Source organism: Vanellus vanellus (genome assembly GCF_965231255.1).
Source record: "Vanellus vanellus genome assembly, chromosome: 2".
Lineage (NCBI taxonomy): Eukaryota > Metazoa > Chordata > Aves > Charadriiformes > Charadriidae > Vanellus > Vanellus vanellus.
The window spans coordinates 46,137,757-46,151,154 of NC_138906.1; the positions used below are offsets into that span (position 1 = coordinate 46,137,757).

The following is a 13,398-nucleotide window of genomic DNA, read 5'->3' on the forward strand; positions in this document are numbered from 1 at the left end:
GCGCGGGCGGGTGGCCGTGCTCGGTCCCCGCCTCGGGAGGGAGGGAGGGAGGCAGACGCAGCGATCCGGGGCTACACGTCGGGGCTGGCCCCGGCGCGCTTGTGGTGGGAGAGCCAGACCTGAGAGGGGCTGGCCTCTGGCAGATGATTGACACCAAACTGGGTGAGGTTTCATGGGTTTTGTTGGGTTTAAAAAAAAAAAAAAAAAAAAAGAAAAGAAAGAAAAAGGGCGAGCGCAGGGGAGGGGGTGACTGTGGGAAGGGGGGAGAAGGAACTACTGTAAGAGTAAGAAAGTCCTGCCCAGCTGTTTGCGAAGTTTAAGATTTCCTGTTTCCCCTGCAGCGCCGAAGTGAAGTTTTTCAGTGAGTCACCCGCAGTCCCGAGCAGCGGAGCCGCGCAGCCCGCTCCCCCCCGCCGCCCGCCCTGCCAGCCCCGCCGCTGCCGCCGCCTCCCCCGCTGCCCGGCCGCCCCCCGCGCCCCGCCGAGCCGGCTCCGCGATGACTCCCCGCCTGCCCAGGAGCCTGCGGCGGCTGCTTCTGCGCGTTTCCCTCTGGCTCCTCATGGGCAGCTGGGTCCCCGCTCTGCTTCGGGGTAAGTGCGCGCCGCGCCGGGCCGGCGCTGCCGCTTGACAGTTGTTGGGGCCGGGGGCAGGAGCGGGGCCGGGGGCGGCAGGAGCGGGGCAGGAGGCGGGAGTCCGCCGCGGGAAAGGGGGGAAAGCGGGGAAAGGGCGGGGGGGAGGGGGGGACGAGACGCGGTTGCTAAGAAAGTTTCGAGGCTGGAAACACTTCGGGAGGGGTGAGCGCGTTTGTTTATTGCCCTGCTGGAAAAGTGCGCGGGGAAGAAAGGACTGGGAAATCGGGGGGTTTCGCGGCAAAATAAAACCAAACAAAACAAACCCCCCCCAAAAAAAACCACCCCCCCAAAAAAAACACCAACAACAAAACCAAAACTGAGGTCCGCCCGCGGAGGGAAAGATGGGGGAGAAATGAGAGGAATTGGCAGGAAACGCAGCAGGGTCTGGTCCGGCCGGAGGAGCCCGGAGAGGGCAGGTCGGGAGCTGACTGCCGTCCCCGGGGCGTGGGGGGGGGGGGGAGCGGCTGCCCGGCCCCGCACCAGCTCCCGCACCTGGTGCCGGGCCGCACCGCACCGGCTGCCCGGGGGGGGCGCCAGGCCCGGAGGAGGGGAACCGGCCGGCCGCGGCCCGCGCTTCCCGCCCCCCTTTCGGCGTCGGGATCCAGCTCCCGGCACAGCCTTTGCGGTGCCCGCCGGGATGGGGGGCAGCTCGGCCCGCACGCCCGCCGGGAGAGGGGCTGGAAGGTACCTCGGGTGCTACATGGCCGGAGCCGCTGCGGGCCTGTGCGTGGCCACAGAACTCGCCGCTGTGCGGATCGGCGGCTGCTTACCCAAAAAGTTGGTTTACATGTGAGTTTCTGCCTGGAGCGGCGTTAAGCTGTGATTGCGAGCAGCTGGACTGAGAGCAGCAGTCATTCCTCTGGCACTTAACTGCTCATGTTGTTCGATTCACTTTTAATGACACTTTACACCCCTTATTCTGTTTTTACCAAGACATCTTTAGACAGGGTATTAAGGCTGTGGCTTGCATTATTCTTCATAGGATAATTTGGAATGTACTAAGAGCTTAAAGTGCTGCTGTAAAAACAAGGTCCCTGCCCTGAGGAGCTTTCAGTCTCCATCCTACCAGTACAAACCACATACGTGAACTAACATCTGTATCTGCAAGGTTAGGCCCTATATCATGTTGTAGTGCAACTGTTGAACCTAAAAAGAGAACATCAGATTGCAGCGAAACTACATCTCAAACAGTTTGGAACAATTAAGTAGATTTCTGAGATGTCTTGTGATATCACGTGTCTGGTTTTAGTCTTCAGGTAGGATGTGCAGACACCTGAGCTTCTACAAACTTTGCTCTGTGTCCTCTCATTCTCCCTTGTGATCCATTCATGGTCAATAATGATCTCAAAATTGTTACTAAAGCATAATAACAGACTAAATAGCTCTTAATAGCTACTGCCAATGGCTATGTACAGTATGAATAACTTCATGCTTCATTAATAATCCTGTCAAAGTCAACAGGTTTTACATACCTGCAAAGTTACTCATGGAAGCTTAGGGCAGATGAAAAAACAGCTTAAGAGTAAGACACTATGGTATCCCAAGGCTCAAAATGATATTATTTTAAATTCAAGGTGTGCAGCTTCTTGTTGATTTTGATATATATTTTTATTATTTCTGAGTAATATAAATCATATTCAACTAGTGATGGCTTTTATTTTGACCCCAGCCCCAATTTTTTTGCAGATTCCCATCACAAAAACCTTTACATGAAAAAGCTCCATTTCTTTTAATCTTGTATTATTTTTGTGCTTTTTTTTTTTTACTCAGCAAGTATAGTCTCAAACTATAGGTAGATTTTAAAAATGGATGTAGCTTAAGAGTTTGTTCTTCTTTCTTTTCGTAGGTCCAGTGAGGAAAAAAATATATAGATTGGTTACAATTCAGAGTTTTTCATACTGATCTTCATCTACATCCTATGATAAATAAAACTGAGTTGACCTTTTGTCAGATAATCTATCCTATAGCTCCAAAAGTTGTTTTAATAATCACCATCAGATTCTAATGTGTGTATAACAGGAAGAGGTGGTCAGAAAACAACAGTTCTGTGGGGGCAGAAAGTGTGAGGTTTGGATATTGGTTGTTGTTTGGCATCAAAATGAAAGCTAGACCTGCCAAATGCTTGGGGGAAAACAAAACAGAAGAAAGAGCTACCTAGTTTGTAATGATCAATAGCTCAGCAGTTTGGTGAGGATGAGGCAGGAGAGATACCAGTCTCAGGACATCTCGGTTTCCAGGTATGCCTACTAAGCAGCTGGCTCTTGTTGGTGAAGAGGTTAATAAAGCCCCAGCTAAACTTTCATTTTAACATTCTTCACATTAGACAGGAATGGCACATTCCTAAAAAGATTCTGGACAAAACCACAAAATCATGCGCAGGTCCAATAGGAGCTATCTACTTTGAAAAAGATGCTCTGATGTCCTCTACTACATGCAAGTAATTGAATTTTTGCCACAGAGTAAAGGGACAAGGTGTGATTTTTTTTTTTTTTTTGAATGATTGTGAACGCTAAATTGAGCATTTAATCAATAAATGGCAATGCAAGCCAACAGTTGCCCACATAAGAAATCAACACTGCTCTGACCAAGTGAATATGAATCTGTAATTTATCTTTGGGGTATCAAAACTAGAAATTTGTTCCTTGGAATAATCTGTGTAATAATTGTTAATTTTTGAACATCGGGAACTTAATTTCTCCATTCAGCCAAACTCTACGGGCATTAGTGTCTCCTTATAATTAAAAAGCTATATCATAATCAGTTAATTTTATAGTAACAAAATCAAATTTAGAGTTTCCGATGTTTGCAAGACGGACGTATGAGAACAAACATCTTTGTAACATGGTGGAACATGTTTGTAACATGATCAAATCTAAAATGCATTCCTGCACCCCATTAAAATTGGCAAAATTCCAGTTATTTCAGGAGAGAAGCAGGAATAGAACAGAGGCATTATTGCATTTTCTTCTATTTATGGGGTATCCTTGAATTCTAAGACTTTTATACCTGAGACTTCGAAAAACACTTATTTAATTGCTGTTTTGAGCTCCTTGGCATTAACATGCTTCTATAATATTCAGGTGGTGAATTCCACTTAGGAATGGTTTCTATTAAAAAATGATGAGCCACATCTTAAGCTGCTGCAAATGAATATAGTTACATTAGCATCAGTAGAGTTACATAGAGTTATAACATATAAGTTTCCTGAAACTGTTTCAAAAGTGATTTCAAAAAAAGGGCAATGGAATAATTCAGATTTTTCATATTAATAATTTTTTTTCACTTATATTTTAGAAACACTATTATATGACCTACGTTTAGGCAAACATCATTGCTTCAAAATTAAATACTCCTTTCTGGGATGAATTGTTACAGTTTCAAAGATGCAGTGTGCTATAATGGTGGCTGATAAAAGTTGTCATTGTGACAAGGTTAATTCTGAACTTAGGAGCAAAGATGGTGTCAGGCTCTTGCCAGCAGGAAAATTCTTCATGGTTTGGTTTTTGGTGTGTTTTTTTTTTTTTGTGTGTGTGTGTGTTATTTTTCTTTTCAGGACTAGGCTTTTAGTAAGGAGTTCCTCTTTTGAGGGGAGAAAAAAGACCGTAGAATCACCATAGCACCAGTTGTTGGAGTTTCCTATGCTTATATTTCCCCTACAGTGATATTTTTTGCATTTGTGGCATAGGAACTTTTTTTTTTTTCCTCAATAATGTATCTGTGCTGTATTCACTTTGCTAACATGCACGTTGTATCACTGTCACTCAAGAGCTGTGCCTCACAGTATAGCAAGAGTGAGTGAAACCAACTGGTTGGGCCCAATTTGTCACTCTCTTGGATTTTGCGTAACAGGATGCACAGGTACGAAATAGCATCACTAGTGCAATGACAGATTTTGATCTGAAAGTGATCCGTGCAGTCTCCACACTGGCTGGCATGGCTACAGTTCAGTGTTGGTGGTACAGTGAAAGGCAGGGCTTCCAGCCACCTTTGTGGCCTCATGGTCCTGGGATCAGCAGGAGGGAGGTGAGTCTTTATAGTCTGCCCATGGTCCCCACAGCCCCTCTGGCACCTGGTGAGCAGAGGAACGAAGGGATGTCCTGAGGTGGGCGGGAGACCAGCGGTGCAGTGTCTCCTTTGCCAAATAGGAGCCCTTTGACTCAGGGGAAATTAGCAGGTAGGCACTTCCCAGGGACATGAGCTGGTTTGTACTGGCGGAGCATTTCAAACTCAGTAGAATGGACTAAGGTATCAACCAGTTCTGTGCAGATGTTGGAGAGTGCAAGGGATTTCCAGCATGGAGTAACGGAGAGCCAGTCCCGTTATGAAAAAGAAAGTTGGCTGAGTCCTAGTCTAAGAGATTTAGTGCTGAGGCTTTGGTTTACTTAATAGGCCTTTAGCCTTAAATTTTGTTGGGGTTAGAGGTTTTTTTGTTTGGTTTTTTTTTTCTTTTTTTTTTTTTCTTTTTTCCTGTAGGATAATGGGAACTGGTTTTTAAACTTTTATAATCCCGAATAAAATAAAAGGTCACAACAAAATACTTGTGCCTTTTTTATGAACTCTAGTTCTGGAGGGTTAAAATAGGCCAAAATAAATCAGAAAAAAATATGCCTTGTTTTTGACAGAGTAGTTATAAGTCCTTTTAAAGTTTAAATCCACTGGCAGATAGAAGTGATACGAGTTGTATTAAGAAACAGCGGAGAAACTTCTTACTACAGGGGGTAGATTACTTTTACAGCAAGGAGTGGGCATACACACTGGGGCACAGCATTGTAGTAAAGGCAAATGCCACTGATCTGTATGCCATTGTAAGGAATGAGTTGGTACTAAATATTTGCAAGATTGGCTTCTCGGTGACCCAGCTAAGTCTTCAATAATTATTTTCCATAGTGTGTCTTCATTCTGGCATAAAGACAGACCAGCAGCACTGGCATCGCTTGAGTACAACCATTTATACCCTACAGCCTGAAAGAACACAGATTTAGTTAGTGTACAGATGTTTAGGATAAGATACGTAGAGAAAACAAACCACTTCAAACACCATCCAGTGATGAAAAACTCATCCAAAGTAGCAGTTAGAACTAACAAATCTCACCAGGAGTTGCCTAGTTCTATTTCTGCTCGTGACACCACGCCATCATTTGTTTGTGTCCATTAAATTCTAGGGATTTAGGCAGAATTTAAATGGGAGCATGTATTAAGGGGTCTGCCCTGCAGTCCATACAGATCCCTGAGTCAGGGACTTATGTCCGTTTGTTTGCATTGCTGCAAACTTGAGCAACTGTTTCAGATTTTAAGAAACAAAAACATTAGCAGTGGCAGGAGAAATACTAGTTGCTGATTTGTCCGTGTTTGTGCATTTATTTACTTTTTTTTTTTTTTTTTAATATGACATTTCCTTGCTCTTTCTCTTGCTCCAAATGTGGTTGTTACAGCTGGAACTACCTGTCCTTTTTTTTTCATATGGGTTTTAAAGCCTTTTCACCTCTGGGAAGATCGTCTGGGGAAGGAGTAGTTTTCCTCTGCTCAAACAACTGGTATTTAGCAAGAACTTCCTGCTGGCATTCATCCCTGAGTTAATCTGGTTAGAATTAGAGTTGGTTGAGAGTTTTTGACACTGTTTTTCATGGGAAAATGCTGATTTGTCAAAACTGAAACAATTTGTGGAAATGTACCAGTTTCCATTAAACTTTCATCAGGAAACCTTCCCTCCCCCCTGAGTCCAGGGTGGAATTTCTGATATAGAAAGATATAGAGAGAAATTAATCAATAATTAGAATAATCACTGGTGAGTGTGGAAGGAAGGCAGGATCACGTGCCTGGTCTGACTCATAGCATGCACATTTGAATCTGGAGCTCCCCCTATCCACTCTCCTCAGGATAGTGGAGGGCTGTCACTCCCTCCTGCATGCATGCACAAACTCCCCCACACCCACCACCTTCACATTATTTTGGTTTCACTCTGGTGGTGAATATGAAAAATGTATGAAATGTTACCGCACTTTGTGGGGCAGGAAAAACATTTTCCTGACAGTGTTTTTCAAGTTGACCTGTAGCCATGTGTTCGTTTTCTCCTTGTTGGGTAGGAATAGCAGTCCTCTGAATGACTGGTGTCCTCTAGTCTTTGTTTCGTATCATAATAACAAGCTGTATTCAGAACTTTCTGTCATGCAAAGGAACCACAATTTTTATTAGTACCAGTCCTGACAGTCTGATTCCAGGATTCCTGTTTTCCACTCGCCCAGAGTAGAATTTTGGCAAAAATTCAACTGAAATTAATAGATTTCAGGAGCAGATAGAGGAGTCTGCTTCCTCACACTTAAAGCATCCTTCAGTTTTCAGCCCAGCAGATGTATCACTGCAATGACACCTGGGGTTAACATTGTGCCTTTGAAACAGTAATCTGGAACCAGAGGTGTTAGAAAGCTGTCTTCTATTTCCTACCTACCTTCTGTTTGTACCCAAGGACTTCAGCCCAGACCCTCAAAAGAGCTGTTGCCCTGCTCCATAAGTAGACATCTGAGGTTTTAAGGTGAAAAAGAAAGGCTTGTCAAGCAGCCAAAGCCGTAAGCTCCGCCAGTGATCTGAAAGTTACAGCACATTCTTTCTGGCTTGTTTATAGTTACCAGTAATACAAGTTTTGAAAGATAGCCTCTGCCCCCTGTGCAGTTGATCGGTTCCTCCAAAACATTGCATTGGTATACCTGTGGACTTCATTTAATTCGGCATTTAAACTCGCTTTAAAAAAAATGGTCTACGCAGAAGACATTAGAAAATCCATCTCGTGTTCCCAAGGTCGTGGTGATTCTGTCAGGGCTTAGAGACTTCCTTCTGTTAGAAAAGCAAGTGAATTTGAACAGTACAAACTCGGAGAGCAGTGGAAAGGTTTCACAGTCTTACTCCTCGGAGCAACATTTTCCGAGTAAAGACCCAAGTGTGGTTCTTGCGTGCCTGGGGGCATTTTAATGGGCCTCTTTAAAAACTAGCATTGTGCAAGCGGAACGCATGCAGGGCCAGATTGTCAGCTGGCATAAATCAGTTTTACTCTGTTGAAGGCAAGGAACCTGCCCTGATTTATACCAGCTGAGAATCTGGCCACGGAATAAATAATAGCCAACTGTATGTTCTGAGGCTGTAATTTCTCTTGAGGGGGCTTTTGTGATATCAGTCTTACAGAAGCCGGAGTGATCCGGTTCTCTTTCTTGGTGCGAAAGAGTAATTTGACTGTGGTATTTTGAAGTCCTCAGAATGTTAGGAAGGAGAGATTTCAGGCAGTTGAGGGCAAGAAGATGCTTCCGAACTTCTTGTAATGTATCACTAAGGATTTTTGTGCAGGAAGAATCATGGGAGGAGAATTTGGGAGGATGGAGATGAATTGATTTGGGATAGGTAGTCCCCAAAAAAGAGAAATGTGTAAGAGGGATGATTTCTCATCAAGACCAGGCCTTTCCTTCAAAAGTACTCGTGCACGTTTCCCAAGCTGTATGAAAACTGAAGCTCCCTCATCACTGATAAGCTGCTAGTGCTGGTATAATTAATAAGGAAGCAAGGTGGAGAATGGGAAATGAAGACTGAGGGGCAAATTCCACCTCAGAACGTGGATGTGGTTTTTAATTTTGTTTAACGTTTCACTCAGGAGGGTCATAAGTGAGATGGTACTCATTTTATTGACTTAGAAAGAAAAGGGGGTTCAGTTAGAGTTTCCAAGAGTTAACCTGTATTTCTCCTGCATCTAAATATTTTAGGTGTGAGATGCAGGTGAGCCTCCTCCCTCTGGTATTAATCCTGCTGTGGATTCTTGCAGCCCAGAATGGGAGTAAGTGCATCACGCGTATGCGTCACCTGTTGGCGTGGTTAGGTGGTGCCTGGGGCTTTTGGATGATAATGTGGTAATTTTGTAGATTTCATCTCACTAACTAATATAAGCACATTTTTAATGTTGCTGTACAAGAGAGTGAACTTTGAAACAGACCACAGATGATTACTAATGGATTATCACTTTTGGTTATTTTCAGGGAAGGAAGCAGAAGCAGCTCTCCAGGATTCTTGTGTGTCTTGAGATGCTGATCTACTCTGATCCTTGAGATCTAATTAGTAGCTCAGATACTGTTGACAACTAGCTGTATAAAGCTGCAGAACAGCAGTGGTTTTGATAGCATGGCTTAGGCAACAGTTTAAGAAAGGTCTTAGTGCTCAAAGGGAGCTGAAATTTCTTACCATTTTTACTGCTCCCCTGTTTTTAGTGTTACTTGGCTGTTCTGACCAACTTCCATATGCTTTGGGAGCTCTGTGGCTGGAGGAAATCTGAAGTTATAGTTTCATCAGGACTCAGCATACCTTGTGCGCTTAGAGTGCTCCAGGAGAGTAGTGTGTGTGAATAACTTCTGTCCATTAAAGTGCATGCTTGGGGAAATATGGTAGATGTAACTACCCTTTCCTTTTTTTTTTTTTTTTTTTTCCTCTAACTGTCTATTCTCTTAAAATATTCCCTCATTAGACAGTATCCACTGTGCAATTTCAGGCCACTGCTAAAGAGAGGTCTGTAGCTACATATTACTTTATTTTACTTCAGCTCACTGTAAAGCTACTCATTAACATGGAGTAGCACTTCTCCATTATCCTGAGCAAGGCTGCTTTTTTTTTTTTTTTTTTTTTACCTTTTACCCTAAAATGGGCTGAATTGTAAAAATATACATAATTAAGGATGTATCTCTTTCATTATGTTGTCAATAGCGATAAGATGGAAAGACAATGAAATCACATGCAGGAGTTCAGCATCTGACCAGCACTGAGTTGCTTCCGGAGTTCACATGACAGTTTGTCGCTTCCTGCTCTCAGGATGCTCCCCCCTCAGCTCCATAGCTCTCTTAAGCTTTCCTTATTTTTTTATTTCCTTATTTTTCATGATTGGGTAGTGACTCCAGGGTGTCCCATTCTTCTTGAGAAACTCATAGAAAGAGTGCAGGAATGAAGAAGTAAACGAAGAAGTAAATCTTTGTGTGTTTCACTAATGGGAAGAATTTAATGAGGTTTTGAACAGCACAGATTTGTCAATCTGTGATCAGGAACCCGTGAAGATTTCAAGAGAAGAGCTGTCATATCCAGGTGGTGGTCGATCCTTTATTTCCTTTGGATGGTTCTGTGCGCAAGCATGCAGCAATTGCCCTTCTCATTTGTCTCCTGCATACAAGGAGATCTGTGATTCTGCAGTGACTGTGCTGTGGCAGCTGGCCAGCTGCCCTGCTGTGTACCTTCTACCTCCCCACAGTTCCCATTACTGATTTTCACGGTTGCATTGCCTCCTTTTCCTACAGTGGTTAGAGCCTTTGCCCAGAAAGTGGGAAACCCATGGTCCCGTCACTCCTTAGCCTGAGAGTATCTAAACTCCATCAGTGATGGGCTCTGAGAGGAAGGATCCTTGCTGGCTGAGACTGGGCAGGGCTTTAGAGGCGGCACTCCACAGAGAAAGGGTTGACATGTGTGCGGGTGGTCCCCCGAAGCATGTCAGAGAAGAAGAAAGCCTGTTCCCTGATGGATTCATTCATTATTCCAGCCCCTGCAGGGTGACTGATATTCTCTCCAGGGAGTTCACAGCACAACAAAGAGAGACTTTACATACAGAATCTTTTTTTCCTTTTTAAACTGAAAACAACCGTTTCTCATCCTCATGAAAAGATCAGAGAGGACCATGTAATAGTCATGACTTGGTAAGCCTCTTTATTGAAGCTTTCACAAAGTAACTAGGTCAGTGATACGTGCTTCTGAGCTATTGAATTTCCCCTCTTCCCTTCAGTCTGTTCTTCCATTTCCTCACCCAACTTCACCACAAGGGAATGCCTTAAGTCAAAAATCTGGGAAGTTGATCCTGTTACTGCATTTGTAGTATTCTCATGTGGTATGTGCAGTGCCAGGCCATCAGGCTTGCAAAGCCGGCATGGCCCAAGTTTGCGTGTAAACAGCAACATTGTCTGGTTGTAACTAAAGCCATATCTGCTCAGTCTTTGCCTCTGGACAGCAGAAATAGGAAGACATTCAGTGGGAAGAGACTGGAGAACTAGTCTGGAAAAGGGAATACAAGAAAAAAGTGTTTCTTCCTTTTTATTTTTTTTTCTTTCTCCATCAACTCCTTTCTCACACAGTCCTTAGTTCTCACATTTTATACTTTTGCCTTGAAGGTTCTGCCTGGCTAGGGACTTTGGTGTTCCCACTCTGCCTTGAGGCCACACTGGTACCACAAATATTAGTGCAACAACAAGCAGCCTAGAGCTTCCCATATGTGCATGTCCCCTGCCTTTAATGTGTATAAAGGAAGATAAAAATGTGATTCAAATTAAAACACCAAAATCCAGGAACGTGTGATTCAGAATGAGGACTCGGGCATATCCCATGTAGATTTTGAGTTGTTTAAAAAATAGGCACTTGACCCTAAAAGGAAGATTTCGAAGTATCTGTGTGAAGCAGGAAAGCTCCTCCTGTATATGTTGGAGGAGGTTAGAGGCTCATTCTTTTACAAGAGAGGAGGAGGCAAGACTTGTTGGTGACTTATAACTAAGAACAGCTTTTGCATCTTGACCCGTGGTTAAAGCCGCGAGCTAGGAAGTGAGGAGCCTGGGCTCAGTCTCGTAGTCGCTGGAGACCCAAACCCAGATCTCCAGCTTCCCACGATTTCATCCATTGTATTTTTGATGCCACCGTTAAACTTCAGTACAGCTATTTGTGCTAGATTTTCCACAGTTTCAACTAGTTCTGCTTAACATGTGGTAAAAAATTAATGCATTGATGTGTGAATTACAGTTTCTATAGACAATTATAGAACTTGTGGGAAATGAACAGAGATTGTTTCAACACTGGTCTATTGTGATTGGGAAATTGAAGTTCAAAGAGAGTCATACCACTGTTATTTCTCAACAGAAATTCTGGATTAAAACCTTCAGAGTATCCAGAAATTCTTGTCAGCCTTAAATACCCTGCCAAGTTCAATAAGATACAGTTAGCACTTTTTTCTCCCTTTTTTTTTTTTTTCTGGTTAAGAGGCTGTGTGCCAGGGAATGGTAAGGCACAAGGGGGCTTTGGTAGTTTCCGTCAGTTTGACCATTTAAGGCCTAACTCTTCCCTCGGTTGTCTACGTATGTATTATTCATGGTTCAGCCAACTTGCATTTCCCTTAACTTGGCTTTTTTCTTCTAGTGACTTGTAGTACGATTGTCAGGCACATACCTACTGGTGGTTTGAAATCAGAAACGTATTGGCCTTCTCATGGGTGAAGGTGGGTAGCAAATGCTAGAAGCAAACCACCAATTATTTGAAGTATCTTACCCTTGAAAGTTAATGACAGGGCACATTTACCACTATCGTAACCACATACCTAGAAATAGAAAACACTGACACCTGCCTTTCCAAGCTGTTGCTTAGCATAAGTAGTTAGACTACTCCTACAATCAGCACTCTTCCCTTTAAAAGGTGGATTTTTTTAAGTTTCCATTTTGTGCTTTTGAAACAGAGGCGTAAATAGCTTTGACGCGGTAATTTGAGCAGTAATTTCCACTTGATTGTCCTTAGGCCCGCGGTGGGTTAGGAAGGAGGTGGTAATGTTTGTTTAGAGAACCGTATTGCCTTTTTAGCATTTTCAGATAAGAGTTTAATGTTAATGATTGCCTGCCTTTTGGAAATGATGGAGTGTTGTGGTTTTGAACATACGAAGAACCAAAGAATGGTATCTACAGCTGCTTTTCCCTGACTGAATACAGATTTGGTCAGATACGCAGGCAGTTTGCCATGCCTTAATAAGATACCACAGATCACGTAAACACCAGTAACTGGGAGGATTTGCCTCAAGGCACATGTAAGGTAGTGCAGCCTAGCTAAATCTGCTCTGCTGGAATGCTAAACTGTGGGTAGGGGCGCTGACGGGGAAGTTCACCATAGCTAGTTGATGGAGAATAAGGTGTTGAGCTGTGCTAACTTGATATTTTAGACTCTGCGGGGGATGAGCTTATGAAAGGTGAACACGCGTCTGTTCCAACAAATGAAAGCTGTAGGTGAACTAAATCACTTGAGATGCAAGATGTGCGTTTTTAGCAAACAGGGTAATTTCATTATTAGAGCACTGCTAAGGGATGTGATGGACTTCCCAATGCAAATCTCTAAATGAAGACAGGGTTTTGCTTGTTAAACATATACCCAGAGAAGTTAAGGCTTTGCAAAACTAGCTGAATGAAATGATTTCACTCGCAGAAGGCCAGACTGGGAATATAATCCCAGCTCTTACTGACAGAGAGGTCCTGTAACCTATGAATCTGTGATGCAGCAGGTTACCACCACCAAGCTGGTATCACTCACATCTCTCTCCGAGTTAGGACTAGCATCTCCAGAAGTAACAGTTAAGCTACTCTGCTAACTAAGCCTGTGTGTGGATATTTCAAATATGCATGAGTTATGAAATTTTGCATCCAAGGAATTAAAAAAATGTCTCTATTCCAACGGAGCACCTTCTTCTGGTAGAACCTAAGCTCTTACTGCATTCGGAAATCTTGGAATTATTGTGCTTTGTGAGAATGCTTTTTTAAAACATACTGTGTTCCACATAAGTGCAGTGTTTGTGGAAAATGCCAAAGTGACAGCTTTAGAGAATGAGCTGCCCATGTCACTGAACAGTTGCGCCAGAAACCATAACAAAGCATGCAACTGGCTCCTGATGTTTAAAGGGATGCTGAGTGGTTCAGCTACTTTGGCCGTGTTATGCACAGCCTCAATGACAGTTGTTGAAATA

At 43.5% G+C, this 13,398-nt stretch overlaps 1 protein-coding gene across 2 annotated transcripts in view; it reads left to right on the forward strand.

Annotated features, from left to right (window-relative positions):
* The first annotated feature begins 225 nt into the window (after positions 1–225).
* The window catches only part of TGFBR2 (transforming growth factor beta receptor 2), a 66,441-nt gene continuing 53,268 nt past the window's right edge, over positions 226–13,398 (forward strand). For both annotated transcript variants that reach the window (XR_014270554.1, XM_082499341.1), the window contains exon 1: positions 226–590. Coding sequence is in view for 1 of the 2 variants with exons in the window: in XM_082499341.1 (XP_082355467.1) it covers positions 497–590 (94 nt within the window). In the remaining variant the exon portion in view is untranslated. The remainder of the gene's footprint in view (positions 591–13,398) is intronic.